The 15,757-nt window shown below is 39.1% G+C and overlaps 2 protein-coding genes across 2 annotated transcripts in view; both read left to right on the top strand.

Moving 5' to 3' along the window:
- Nucleotides 1–1,156, top strand: part of LOC136856807 (fatty acid synthase) — a 242,002-nt gene extending 240,846 nt beyond the window's left edge. Inside the window, exon 31 of the mRNA XM_067134931.2 lies at nt 690–1,156. Within this exon, the coding sequence (XP_066991032.2) occupies nt 690–1,156 (467 nt within the window). The remainder of the gene's footprint in view (nt 1–689) is intronic.
- A 10,459-nt stretch (nt 1,157–11,615) lies between these two features.
- LOC136872444 (uncharacterized) overlaps nt 11,616–15,757 on the top strand; it is a 10,188-nt gene continuing 6,046 nt past the window's right edge. The window contains exons 1-2 of the mRNA XM_067146259.2: nt 11,616–11,724; nt 14,249–14,497. Coding sequence (XP_067002360.2) covers nt 11,668–11,724; nt 14,249–14,497 — 306 coding nt within the window. The 5' untranslated portion in view covers nt 11,616–11,667. The remainder of the gene's footprint in view (nt 11,725–14,248; nt 14,498–15,757) is intronic.

The following is a 15,757-nucleotide window of genomic DNA, read 5'->3' as shown; positions in this document are numbered from 1 at the left end:
ATGGTAGAATATTCTGTACATTATAACCATGTTGTTAGGCACTCGAGAATTTATGAGAAGGTATTTTTGTAAGTATCTTTCTGAAGCCTGGCCAGGCACCTATATAAGGAGGCGATCTTGACTGTAGAAACGTGTTATTATTTGGTAGGAGTTTCACTGGTGAACACGTGTTGTGGTTAGGCTGACATGCTGATGTAGGCAGTCAGTAGTCATCTGTTTTAAGGTTGTAATCTCTATGTGCTGTGACAGGTAATTGTTAAAATGGCGGCTTGTTGATGTTCTCGGAGTGAAGTGTTTTGTCTGTGATACAGTGATTAAAGTTATGTGTGTTTAATTTGTGAATAATTGTAAATAAATCCGTGTAAACAAGTTGACAGCTATTTTGTGTGCATCATTGTGGTTACAACGTTTCTAGTCCGTATGTTACAATTGGTATAAAATACTGACTGCTTGTACATTGCTATTTATATCTTCACCTTTTGTACCATTCATGATACACCTCCCTCATTGTCCAGCACTTGAATATGTCACATCCACAATCATTTTTTATCTTTCATGATGCTTGTTGTTTGAAGGGGCCTAATATCGAAGGTCATCGGCCCAAATTTATCCTTCGTAAATAAATATGATAATAATAATATACCTACCCGCCACAATAGCATATGGCTAACAACATGCTCTTCCTGCAGGTGTTCCAGATCTGAGGAAGGTCCCACCAGACATGCCCCTGACAGAACTGGGGATGGACTCTCTGATGCAAGTCGAGATCCGCGCAGCTTTGGAACGTCACCGCGGAGTGTCTCTCGGGGCGGGAGAGATGCAGACGCTGACGATTGGGAAGTTATTAGACCTAGGGCTGTCCTCTGGCAAGGTCGCTGCGGATGCGCCTCCTAGTCATCCGTTCCTTCTCCTAGACCTCCAAGCCAGACCTCTGATGCCCTCTCACACGCTAATACCGCTGAACATTCCCAAAGGCAAAGACAGGTTCAATCGTCCTCTGTTTATCGTTCATGCTGTGGATGGTACCTGTGGACTGCTCGGAGACTTGGCCCCACAGCTTCACCGCCCAACGTACGGTCTTCAGTTCACGGCACTCGCTCCTCGGACAACAATCCAGGAGCTAGCAACCTTTTATCTAGAGGTAATTATTGTTTAAAGTCTAGAGACTAGGTTACAAGTAATAAATTTAATCTGTTAGCAGTCACAATTTGAATTAAATGTCATAATTGAACCTTCTGATGATGGAGCCTAGACTCTGAAACATGCTGTGGAATATGACATTTAACCCATTCACATCACAATGAATGGCCACAATGTTGACAGTGGAATCAGATTTAATTTTATAGTTTGAGAGTATGGGTCACACAAAGACATGCATAAAATAAAAAACTTCTTCTTCTTCATCCATTCCCTTTTCCAGATTCTCTCTAGGTTAGTAGTGTACCAAAGCCTTCCACCTAACTCGATCTTTCCACTACTCCTCTTCTAGTACTTTATTGCTATTGATTCCTCTATTTGCAATACAGTCCACAATAGAGCTCGTCTGTTTCATTCTAGGACATCCCCTAGGCCTCTTTCCAGTCTCTGTATCCATGAATGTTCTCTTTGGTATTCTCTCTCCTGGCATTCTCATCATGTGTCCAAACGATTTTAGCTTTGCTATATCAATCTCTTCTTGAAGTTTACACACTCCCATGCTTCTCGTTATTTCCTCATTTTGTATTCTATCTCATCTCGTCTTTCCCTATATGCTCCTCAAGAACCTCATTTCAGCTGCTTGTATCTTACTTTGGTTCCACTTAGTTAACGTCCAGGCTGCTGAATCATAGGTCAGTATAGGTTTATAATAGGACGAGTATAAAACCTTCTTGCACTTCATTGGCACATCTTTGTTCCATACCATGTCTCTCACACACTGGTAAAAACTTGCTGACTGCTGTATTCTAAAATCAATTTCTCCATCCAAATTTCCATCTTGTGACATCACGCTGCCCAAATATTAAAAATTTTTCACTACTTCAAGAGGTTCATTTCCTATTTTTATCACTCCCCTGGATTTTCTGTTACCTCTCGTCATGATCATAGTCTTACTTTTCGCAGTGCTAATCTTCATTCCAAAATTTCCTATTTCCTCATTCCAAAAATCAACTTGTGTCTGTACTTTCTCTTCATTGTCTCCCCAAACTAAAATGTCATCAGCAAAGTGCATATACTTTATTTGCTCGTCCATCATCTACTCCTTGATATTATGTAGAATTCTATCCATGATGATAATGAAGAGTAAAGGAGATAATACACTTCCCTGTCTTAAGCCTGTCTCAACTCTGAACCATTCAGTTTGACCCACTTTGGTTCTAACACAGCTTTTGCAATTTTGAACAATTCTATTACCATCTGCATTGTTTCATTCCCAATCTATGCCTCTTTCAATGTTTTCCATACCAAATTCCTTGGGACACTGTCATATGCCTTTTCAATATCTAGAAACGTTACTACCATGTACTTTCCATATTCCCACTACCTCTCCATCATTTGACACAATGTAAATATTGGGTCAAATGTGAACCTGCCTCTTCTGAATCCATACTGGTGTTCTGCCAATTTTTCCTCTACTCTGTCTCTTATTCGTCTGTCCAAGATTATTTCAAAGGATCTCAGCTGTATGAGGTATCAGTGTCACTCCTCTGCTTCCTGTCTCCTTTCTTGAAAATTGGTATAATGACCCCTTTTGTCCACTCTTTTGGAACAGTCTTTTCTCTCCATATCACTCTGAAGTCTATACAACCACTGTAGACCAACTACTCTTGTTGCTCTGATCATTTCTATGGTGACCTCGTCAATTCCAGCTGACTTGCCTCATTTCATTCTTTTAGTGGCCCACTCAAACTCTGCCATGGACACCTCGTTTTCCTTATCTTCCATCTGCACTAAATCCGGTTCTTCGATTTCTCCTTGTATCAAAGGTATTTTGCACGTTGTAAAGCTGTTCAAAGTATTTTCCCCTCTTCTGCAATATATCCTGCTTCTGTGTCATCACTTCCTCCTGTTCATTTTTAATGAAGTTAGCATGCTCACCTGGGTTTTACTTCTTTTTAACCCACTGCCAACGGCCGTAGCCGTGTTGAAACACCGGATCCCGTGAGATCTCCGAAGTTAAGCAACATTGGGCGTGGTCAGGAGTTGGATGGGTTGCCACGCGCTGTTGGTGGGGGGTAAGGGAATGGAGGAGCGGACCTGCCTTTGGGCAGAATAACCCTTACCTTACCTTAACCCACTGGAATAAGATCTTTTTGTTTCCGGTTGTATCTTCTTGCAGAGATTCAGTGAATTTTTGCCAACATTTCTTTTTCTCTTCTTGAACCACTTTGGAGCACTCCTTCTTGCAGTGCCTGTATTCTGTTGTTCTGTTTCTCAGCCATCTTTTCCTAGCATGTTTCTTCCTTTTAACTATATCTTTTACCCTGTCATTCCACTAGGGCGTTTCTTGATCTTTCTTCCTTCCTGATACTCTTCCACAGATCTTTTCTGCAGACTCCACCATGACTGTTTTAAAGTATGCCCATTCTTCTTCGACCCTTCCAATGTCTTCCTTAGGTATACTTGTTTTAATGTTTGTCTGGAACTCTTCATTTATTTCCTTCTCCTGCAATTTTCATGCCCTAGCTTTCTCTGCCTAATCTCAGTCATCTTCTGTATCTTTCCCATCTTTAACTTAGCTATCACAACTCTGTGATCTCCTTCGAAAGATTCACTTGGGAGTGAGAGGGCTGTTATGTCTACCAACATTTTCCTGTTACCTTTCTCGACCAAAATGTAATCTATCACAGGTTTGATTTTGTTATCCCAACTATATCTTGTTATCTTTTGACTGTTTTTCTTTCAAAACTATGTGTTGCCAATGATCAGCTCATTTCTTCAACAAAAGTCTACCAAAATATTTCCAGCCTTGTTTCTCTTCCCATATCCAAATGGACCTATAATCTCTTCATCTCCTTTTCTTTCCGGGCCTACTTGGGCATGTCTCCTATGATCACAACCTGTTTGTCCTGTATATGGTCTTCCAGATATTCAAGATATTCCAATAGATCTGTATCTGTATTTCCTGTTTGTGGAGCATACCCTTGAATTATATCTGTAACACCAGTTTCAAGTCTCACTCTGACCTTAATCAACCTGTCATTTATGTTTCCACCAATTCTAGGCATTCCTTTAGGTCTTTTCTAATTATGAGACCTACACCACTTTTGGCTTCTCTTCCTCCACTATAGTATAAGGTGTATCCTTTCTTTAGTTTCTTCCCACCATTTCCTTTCCATTTGGTCTCACTGATTCCCAGCAACGCTATATCTTTGTCAACCATAAAATCTACAATTTCTTCCACTTTCCCTGTTAGTGTCACTACATTGATGGTCGCTATCTTGATGTATTTGGTTGCTGGTTGCCCATTTCTCACATTTCTTCCAGCATCACAAGAACTGCACATCGCTTGTGGGGAATGTCCTAGCATTTTGCACATCGCTGGTGGGGAACATCCTAGCATTTTTCGAGGCTTCGGTATACTTATCAGCATATAGGCTTTTATTACGATGGGTTTGCCACTTCCAAAGGCATTTTAGAGCTACTGCCAGCTGAAACTTGTAGGCCACTTCTAACATGGAGAACAGACGTCTTTTGTAGCTGCTCCTCTGAAGTACAGATGCTACAGCTGATATGGGGTTTCAGTGGCATTTCCTCCACTGGGGCCCACTTTCCTTCTGTAAGGACTCCTCCACCCTTAGCCATTGGTCCTTATAGTGGGTCAGGATATTTACCGCCGCCCAACACTCAGCGTGGAGACACTGGCTGTATGGTTTTCTCCATTACCATAGCAGATGAACTGGCCAAACAATAAATAAAAACTAATGCAGATAATTCAGTCAAATTTTGCACTCATGCCATTGAAGGTTATGACTTACCCATTCTTCATTCCTTGAGTGACTGCAGGCTGTGGTACAAAGATTTCATTTGAAAACATTTCAAATAGAGTGGGTCTGTGTACTCTTTCGGACGTTGGCGGACTATATATTTTTGTAACTCTCTCAGAAACACCGCTGTATCTACAAAATGGATATATATCAGGATTATCGTCTTTTTTTCTCTAATTTCCAATCACTACAGTTCTTTTGTGTCAGTAACTTTCACTGTTGCTATCACTATCCTCGAACTTGGATTCATTTTCCAAAACGTCATTATTGCCATAATCACCATGTAAAACAATGTCTACAAGGGCATTCAATCTCTCATCGACTTTACCGCAAAACGGGTTCTACTGCATAACGAATACCAATGAAAATAAACTTATTCAACAATTCCAGTGTCACACAAAAATACAGACAGCATTGTTTATCAACAGTACATGCGTCTACTTTCCTAAAGTATGTATTGTTAGAAACTATATTGCAAAGGGAATCTAATATACGAAGATAAGCAAGGTGTCGTGAGCTGAGCTCGCGTAATTTTATTCATGCAACAAAACACCGCACACAAACACAGCTCATCATATGATGCGAATGGGTTAATAAAAATTGTAACTGCCAACTGTTTTAATCTATATAAATAAAATTGAAATGACCATGTGTCTGTACATTGATTACTTTTGCAAAATTTTCGTACAGTTATTTGTTTTAGGTGTAATAAACCGTCTACATATTCTGTTAGCTTTGGTATCTATTTGATTGTTTGCTTGTCTGAGTTCTTATAACCGAATAACTACTGCATATATTTTAGGGTCAATATTATTTCTAAATCTGTGAATGGACTGCGAGTTTATAGTGTGCCCTACAGACTCCAATACACGTCAAGCAAATGATGAGAACGTATCAGAAGTACTGTAGTATCGTGGAAATACCTACCTTTGTGGGTTGGCACATAGCTTACCATAAAGTCTTGTTCTCTTCGGCACCAGGCTGCACAGTCGGCGAAATGCATGGAAAATGTTCTCGTGACTTATAAATTAAATTAAGAGGAACAGGAGAAATGCCTAGGGCTGTAGTCTACACTTGTGTGAGTTAAAAAAAAATTATTTCTAACCAAATAACAATTTATTACAACATAAGTATGGATGTGAAATCCGAAAGCAAACATTAACCATTGAATAAATATTAACAGTATAACTTGTACTTGTTTTTTTTTTTTTGGCTTTACGTCACACCGACACAGATAAGTCTTATGACGATGATGGGATAGGAAAGGGCTAGGAGTGGGAAGGAAGCGTCCGTGGCCTTAATTAAGGTACAGCCCCAGCATTTGCCTGGTGTGAAAATGGGAAACCACGGAAAACCATCTTCAGGGCTGCCGATAGTGGGGTTCGAACCCACTATCTCCTGAAAACTGGATACTGGCCGCACTTAAGCGACTGCAGCTATCGAGCTCGGTACAACTTGTACAAATTATTCTGCCATGAAGTGGCAAAAATCAATCTTCATTCAGCGTTCACCAGCGAGAATTCTCATTTGTGCTGGAGAGATATCTTGGCCTGGACAGACTCGATTTTGGATTCTTTATGAATTTATGCTTAAAAAAAATATACATGAGATTAGTGAGGGAATCACTTCGCATTACTTACTCTATCAGTTTCCTATGTTGGGAAATATTTACACTGCACTACAGAACTGAATAACTCATCCAAAAGTACTTATAAACTACACATGCAGACGTTATAGCTTGCCTAGCTGGAATACGAATATGAGACCCCTTCTCGTATCCATGCGATACCTCTCATTAATGCAGACGAAAGAAAACAATTCAATGACAACACACAAAAACAATACATGAAGCTTCAATCACCTGTAATAAATGTACAATAATAAAATGCGGAGAATCTTGCAGCATGCAAAAATAACAGAGACCGTCTTATCTCAGGCATCCCTGTCTTGGGCTAATGATCTCCTTGCTGTGGAGTGAGAGAGAGACTCGCAGACCCAAACAAAATGACATCACCAACAGCTCTTCCCATTCCACTCAAGTTCCCAGACCTGACAGTCTGATTGCTCTCTCCTTGGCCCATTAAAAAATTATAATTACTTTCTTTCATTGCGTACACGCAAACTATGAGGCTTCTCTGCTTGGCTGTTTCTACGTCATTATGTATCACGAAGTATAAATTCTCATTCTCATTTCATGCGTATATTCACACACAATAAGCTCTTCTGCTGAGCCTCCTACAGGCCACTCAATATCGTACATTGCACATTTATCTCTTGCGTATCCACGCAAACTATGGGCTAACCAGCCAAGCCACCTACGGGCTAATCAAACATTACTTTATCTGGTCTGTGCACCATCTCTCTGGACTCTGTGGTCTGCAGTTCAAGCCATGCTCATGTCTAAGAGAATACTTGAGGGAATTAATGTGATGACCCTTTTGACTACAATGTCGAAAACATCTGATTGTGTAAAACTTACACCTGTAATTCATGCTCATGCAAAATTTCTATCTAAATATCTTCCCTAACTCACAAGGTTTACCTATAGATGTTACTGGACCGTTTCCTTTTAATGATCTTATACTGCAAGCCATATCCCCAAAATAATCCACAAATCTATTTACATAAACAACACAATATCTAACCTACATCTCAGAACAAAATATAATCTAACATCCTTGATAAAAAACTGTGTTATCTGCACATGCAAGTCCTGAGTGTGAAAAATATATCATTCTTGCCTGAAGGGCTTAAACGAATTATTTACAAACATCTGCAAAGCTATCTTATCCTTAAACCATGAATAAAATAGAGTCTGTCCAACCTTATTTGTTCATGACCTTAGCGATCTTCCATCTCATACCATAGGCTCCTAGCACTCCATGGTACTGCTGTTGTCACAGGTCCACAGTCCTTGGTTCATTTCCAGTAGCTGCCCCATGGTCTTGCGTCTTCTTGATCCTTGGCTGCTGGCTCCTACTCGACTGTGTGGATCCTGGGCTGGCTTCTGCTTGATCCTCGATCTTCTTCTCCCAGCGGCACCTGTTGTCTTCTTACACCCTCTCGTATGACTGGGATGCGCAGGAGGATATCAGCGCTTACTGTTGGGTGTTCATGTGGTATAACATTAACTGCAAGGAGACACTGAATTAACGTTCATGATCGTTTATGTTCATTTCCCCGTACTATCCATCATTTTCCTGATGGAAAGTTCTTAAGCAAATTACCGTGCTCAACCGCACACGCACCTCTCCCCTAGCAAATTGCAAAGCAAAGTTTCATGCTAGTTTGTTCTTCCTCCTGCTATGCTTACTATTGTAACTGCTATTCATAATCACTGTTCTAGCTTCATCTAGCTTAGCATCCTGACCATCGGCAGATTAATTTCTGTCCACATGAAAAGCCCAATTAACGAGACTTCTAATTTATACAGTTTAGTTCGCACAGTTCTTTTGAGCAAGATAGCAATCAAGCTCTACTGGATTTAAGCCTACACAACAGGCGATCCTAGCTAGAGTGAGAATGTCTTTAATTCGAACCATAATTATCTGACTGCTGTTCACTTTTATAATTCAGTCTAGAAGTAACTGACCGGTATTCTAACTGTGCAGACAAAGAAAAGTTCTCCAACTATCCAACACTGTACAAATAATGATAGTTTGTTACAGAAATTATGCTTCGCCGCAACCGACACACATTACGCACTTGCAAGATCAAAGTTGAGTATAGAGTGGGATCTTGGCTGCTCCTGCTCAGTATTTATTAGCTCGACAACCCACGCCAAGCCATGTTATTCCCCACCTAACACACTTGAAATCCACTTGACTCCCTTGTGTGGAGTTAGCGTGGTTCTCACGGTGCTTACTGCGAACATCTATTAATTACAGGAGATGATAATTAGCATAGCCAAGCATATCATATCACTCAAAAAATTATTTCTGATTTTTCTATCATTTTATCTTTTCTAGATTCCGTCTGTGGGTGGTGATACACCTCAAGTTTATTTTCTCGTCAGCCCTGGAATCTCCCGCTTTTCTTGTCCATAGATTGGCATAAGAAAATCCCTTAGCATCAAGTGGTTGGCTTCCCTTCTCTCAAATCCTTGTCATACACTGAACCACACCCGAAACTGACGCGGTGATTCTCCCAAGCGTGCTATTGCTCCAGTTTGCACCCTTTTTCTGTGGTCTCATATAATTATTACCAATGCATTAAATATTGCCTCAATGGGACCATGAAGACAATGGTTCAATAGGAAGATGGAAACAGTAATTTTACTCTCCCACAAAATATAGGCCTACATGACCAACCTTAATGGAAATCAATTTCTAAAACTTTTTTTTTTCCATTTACACTTTTCGATAGGTTAATTAATATGGGAGATATCTTTAACGGCCTGTTTTAGTCTAAGTCCTAGAGGGTGTAGCTCAGATGTTGCTGCACATAGAGCAGTTTTCATATCTATATTATTATTATTATTATTATTATTATTATTATTATTATTATTATTATTATTATTATTATCATTATTATTTCTATATAAATAAAATTGTAACAACTGTGTGAATGAATATTGATTATTTTGGCAAACTTTTCTTATAGTTACCCATTTCAGGTGTAATAATTTCAAAAATTTCCTTATAATTGTTTGTCTCATATGTGATACTGATGGTTTGAAGGATTCGTCCCTTCTGTCAAGTTATCTCTCTCTCTCTATATTCTCCTAAAACTGGAAAACTGTTGGACATATTTCAATCAAACTACTTATTTGGAATCAGCACATTAAGAATTGTGTTATCAGATCCATATTACGTCAAGATATTACTTGCAGGTAGGGTTTATATGAAGATTATTCCCAAATATCTTTGTTAATTTAGGTCTATCAAAAGACTGTATATAACAAATATTTAAGAACATGTTATTCCGTAAGTTTATGCCGTATACCTATTTATCGTATGACAGATAATAATGGAGATGCTTACGAAAAACTGGATTTTTAGTCCAAGTCCCATGGAACAGTCGGTGCGTGTCACATCAAGGTGGGTTAATGTGAAAAACTAAAGAGCCCTTTTTACTCTTTTCACTAGAGCAGATAATAAGGGAGGTTATCATCAATGATGAGTTTTAACTTTGTTCAGCTTTACTTAACATTACTGCCACCTGCTTGTAGAGAAAAATATCAGTTTAACGTGCTGTATTAAACGTGTGAATAGTCATGCAACTTCGCATAAATTCAAGAAGGAAACATGTAATCCAGTGCTAATTACAACAAAAATGAATGTATTAAGCAAGAAAATGAACTACTGAATATACAAATAAAAACTATTCTATTGGGATATGGAAACACTAGGTACGATTCTTTCTGACATGTAATTTTAATTTGTGTATCCATGGGTACAGTGAAAACTATATCTACTATTTCTAAAGATGAGAGGCAAGTATTAAAAGGTGTGAAAAACATAAGAGAACAAATAAGAAAATCTTTGCCTGTGTGTCTTATAAAATAACAAGTGCACTGAAAGGTGTGAAAAATACCAAATTACAAGCATGAAAACATATGCACAAGGGCCAATAAAAATATCAAAGTATTATTGCAGATCACACTCCTTTTAAAACAAATGTTTGTCGGAGCCTTTTATTTCGGATCAGTGGGTTATTAAACATCATTTTCTGGTCACATTCTTACAGAATGAATTGGAGGTTACACTCGACCATGTGCGACAGGGAGAAATCGGAAGGAATTTAAGATGCGGACGCCAGTCCACTTCTGACAGATTTTAATTTTGTCTTCATTAGTAAGGAATTTCACGACTTTTTCCATATCCATAACTAGGCTATCACAAGATAAATATGCACCACGCTAGTCTTTTTCACACGATTATGTTCCTAATCCAGATATAGGCTACCGTATCATGTGACAAAACTTCACTGTACCACTCAACACAAAATAAATTCTAACTTCTGAATGGAATGCAAAATACAAGCACAAATAGGCTCACTGTGTTATTCAGCAATCTCACTGCTAACTGCCAAGTAAAACTCAACATTCCTGAGGCTAATGGCTTGCTCCCCAAAGGTGCAAGTTATCCTGTGAAGTTCCGGTATTCAAGGCCTTTTTCCATAATCACGCAACTATGGTGATAGCTCTTGCCCGAGTTGGAAATTGCATTTGTTTCATAAGAGATGACAACAGGGCTAGCAAAAATGGGATAGAACTAAGTGGTAATAGCGAACATTCATGATACAATAAGTGAGGTATTCTTATATAGATTTAATACGATAAAAATCAGGACTTTGAATTTATGATGTGCTAAGCGGGAAAACGTATTAATGAGGAACACGCTAACAAGGTTTCAGTGTACTAGTTATTCATAAATTTACAGTTGTGGACAAGCATTACATTTTTCTAAATGTCAGAGTGGATTGATTAAGTTTTAAATTAGTTTGATAAAAGATATAATTAGAAATCGCCTTGAGAGATCATCTTTATTTTATGTTCTCATCAATCACCTTGTGTGTGTTGCAGCACGTGTTCCAAGTACAGAAGCAGGGCCCATTCCTTATCGGGGCATACTCTCTCGGCACTTCAGTGGCCTTACAAATGGTTCTACAGCTGCAGCAAGATGGACATTCAGCTCACCTGGTGGTTCTGGATGGCGTAGCCCAGTTCACTCTCCTACACGTAACACCCCCTGTCCTTGAGATGGAACTACTCACCCAGATATTGATACATTACCAGCCCGACTTCAACTCCAAACAGGTGAGTGCATTTACCTACTATATGCACAAGTTTTGTTGAGCACTGAGTTTACAGGGAACTGAGAAGAGTGTCACAGTACTGCCAACTAAAGAGAGTGATTCAAATGGTGAAAAGTGTAAATTGAGCTCAGTTTTAATAATATTTACTAGATACATGGGGTGTTTTTGTTTCTAATGATTATGGATGAAATTGTAAAGGAGACAAGGGGAGCATATGGGTATGGGGAGGTATTTGCAGACGATTTTGTGGTCTGGGGAACAAACAGCAAAGAAGCACAAGAACAACTTGATGACTCGAACAAGAAAATTGGAAGGTATGGTATGAAAATCGGTGCAGAGAACAGCAAGACCATGGTATCAAGAGGAGAAAATCAAGGGAAAGGCATTGTGAAAATTGGTGGTCAAAGGCTTGAAATTGTTGACAGTTTCAAATACCTAGGGAGTGCATTAATGCAGAATACAATGGAGATTATCAAGAGGGTGAAACAGAGCAATGCATTCTAGCAGAGTGTAAGAAACCTTGTCTGGAGTATGGAAGTACCAAGGAAGTGTAAAAAGATAATGTACAAAATGTATTTTTTACTTAATCTGTTTATTCTCCAGGGTTGGTTCTCCCCCCAGACTCAGCGGGATCCCACCTATACCACCTCAAGGGCAGTGTCCTGGATCGTGAGACATTTGGTCGGGGATACAACTGGGAAGGAGGACCAGTACCTCGCCCAGGTGACCTCACCTGCTATGCTGAACATGGGCCTTGTGGAGGGATGGGAAGATTGGAAGGGATAGACGGGAAGGAAGCAGCTGTGGCCTTAAGTTAGGTAGCATCCCAGCATTTGCCTGGAGAAGTGGGAAAAACCACGGAAAACCACTCCGAGGACGGCTGAGGTGTGAATCAAACCCCCTCTACTTATTTGACCCCTCGAGGCTGAGTGGACCTCATTCCAGTCCTCATACCACTTTTCAAATTTCGTGGCAGAGCCAGAAATCGAACTCGGACCTTCGGAGGTGGCAGCTAACCACTACACCACAGAGGCAGAGGAACAAAATGCATTATGCACCCATATTGACTTATGTTGCTGAGACCTGGACACTGAAAAGTTGGGAGGTGAGTAGAATTCAAGCCATTATCTTGTGGAGGATCTTTCTCTCAAACTTCTCAGTTTCTCTTAGTCCCAGCATTCCTGTCATTTGGAGGCATTCACTAGCATATAGACACACTGATTTAATCATTGTGTTGTAGCGTCTTAGCTTAGCTCGCCTTGAGATGGCTTTACTCTTGCACAAAGTATATGTCCTGTGAGAAACAGTGGCCATCTTCTCTCACCTGGTGTAGTTTCTTTAATAGATTTAGTTTTCAGCTGTTTGAATTTCCTGAGGTACTTGAAGCTGTCAACTCTTTCAAGCAACGAGGGGCTGTTTTGATTTTGGTTGTATATTTGGTTTATTACAAAGGAAATTGAAAATCCTGCTCTATCTGCTTCCTGCTTTCATATATTTATTTGGTCTGTAGCTGTATCACTGTTTCTAGACAAGGTCAGGAAGTTATTTGCGAATGCAAGGCAGGTGATCTTGATGCTATTTTTTGATCCTCCAATATACGCTTGGTTGAGCAGTCCTTTCTTGTCAAGTTCTTTTTTTCGATTTGCGAATGATCTTCTCCAAAACACTGTAGAAGAGAATCAAGGTAGCCCATCACCCTCAAAACTCCTTTGTGCGCTCCCCCATGAATTTTACCTTTGAACGGGTGTCTGTTAATGTCTTCTTATAATTTCAGTTGTTTTGGCATCTACTTTGAATTCTATCAGTATGTCGAACAACACTTCCCTGTCGACCAAAGCATACACTTTTTAGAAGTCTACAAAGACCACTACCAAATTATTGAAGATGTAATTTTCCAATATATTGGTTTTTTTCCTTTTCTTTCTTTCTCTTTTGTTTCAGCCTTCTATGGACCATGTTTGATGATCTTTGCAGTATTTTTAGCTTTCTCTGCTTTCACTCTCTACCTGTATATTTTCATCCTTTCTCCTAGCTGCCTCTGTCGATCAGTGGTACAGTGTTGGCCTCTGAATTATCCCAAGATAGCGGGTTCAAACCCAGCAGAAGTAGTCGGATTTTTGAAGGACGGGAAAAGGTCCATTCAACACTCCATGTCGTACGATGTCGGCATGTAAAAGATCTCTGGTGACACATTTGGTGTTTACCCGACAAAATTCATTAAATCTCAACCATAGACGCCCAAGAGAGTTTCGATTGACTCGGTCTGCCATCTAGTGGGCCTAGAGTAAAACGAATGTCAAAATTGATGAGCAGACAGCCAGATGGTGTCAAATTGAAATGTCTGCACACGGTAGCTGAGGCCATACGATTATATTATATCCTTTCTCCTACTTCATTCTTCTGTATATAATCTTCCTTTTCTCACTACTATTTCCCCAGTCTCCTGGAAACCGTGGAACTTTTTGATGAATTGTCTAAATAGATTTCTGTCCATGTTTGTTGTTTTTTATTATTATTATTGTTAGTTCCATGCTGATCTGCATCCTCTGGAACACTGGCCAGACAAGCTTGAGTGTTGTCTGACAAGGACAGGGCTAAATGGTGCCCAGTTGGAGGAACTCCGAGATGCCATAGATGCATGCCACTGGCGATTGGACGCCGGCTGGAGATACCGCCCATCGGAGGATGCAGTGTTCCAGGGCCGAGTGCTAGTCGTGGCTGCAGAGAGTGGATTCTTCAGACAGTATAGACCTCTTCAGTACGGCTTCACCAAGGTAACGTATACAAATTGCTCCTACACCACCCATGAACATGACTATTCTTTAGTACAGCTATCTTCCCTGTACAATTCTTTTGAAACCTTGTAGAAAGCCTTATAGACCACCAGTGGCGTGCAGTGAACACATTCGTTACCCCAGCCGCAATTTTTTTTTTTTACTGCAGCCCCACCTCTCTCTCTAAAGCCAGCAATTACTATTTTATAAACTCACTCAATAACTAAATGGAAATATAACAAGCAAACAATTCAGATAATAAACAAACAAACAAACAAATAAATAAAGCTAACGACTCCATCCGCAGACCATCAATATTGAAAATTTTTAGACATTTCAGACTTCACCCAAAGCTAATCAAATTGATTGAACTTACTCTAACTAATACAATTTCTAAAATTAAGTTCAAAACAACTCGAAAAATATAAAAATTGGAATCCAGAAGTATAACATATATTTGAACTATCTAGGATTTGCTGATCTAGCTCTTCTGGCCAATGATATTCAGGAAACAAAACAACAAATGAAATCTTTACAGGAAATAGCTCAAAATATTGGTTTGAAGACTTCATTTGAAGAAAAAAAAAAAAAAAAAAAAAAAAAAAAACAGAAATTATGCTAACTCAACTTCCGCTTGCAAACAAAATTAAAGTGGAAGACCAAGAAATAAAAATTGTAGAAAAATTTAAATATTTAGGTGAAATAATCACATATAACCTGGACAAGAAACCAGCATGGCAAAATAGAAGAAATAAATGGTTACAGCACAGCATGTTACCAAATATAATAAAAATTGTCTCTCAATAGCAACCAATTTGAAACACAACAATACAGTCACCAGCCACAATTTACATATGCATATGAAACATTATTCAAAACAACAAACAAACACAGTTGCAATACATAAGAGTACTCAAGTTAGAAAGGAGAATAGCGAAAACCTGTTTAAATCAAAATTATCAAGTGAACGGAGTCTGGAGACTAGCTTACAATGAAACAGTTTATAAAGAAATAGAACCTGTGACTAGCACAATGAAAAAGAAATGAATATAATTCATAGGGAATCTAATATGGTCACCAGAAAATAGAATCAGTAGAAAAGTTATGGAAGAGTAAGAGTAAGAATAATATTAGTGATTACAGAAGCAGAAAGAAAATTACATTCAGAAAGGTTGAAACAGTATTGGGCTGACTAAGAGAAGAAAAACCTCCATAAACCTGACTAAGTTGGATGTTGGATGAAAAAAATAAAATAAATAA

The sequence above is a fragment of the Anabrus simplex genome, chromosome 1, assembly GCF_040414725.1.
Source record: "Anabrus simplex isolate iqAnaSimp1 chromosome 1, ASM4041472v1, whole genome shotgun sequence".
NCBI lineage: Eukaryota > Metazoa > Arthropoda > Insecta > Orthoptera > Tettigoniidae > Anabrus > Anabrus simplex.
The sequence above is the reverse complement of the archived record's forward strand: the minus strand, read 5'-3'. Positions and strand labels throughout refer to the sequence as shown.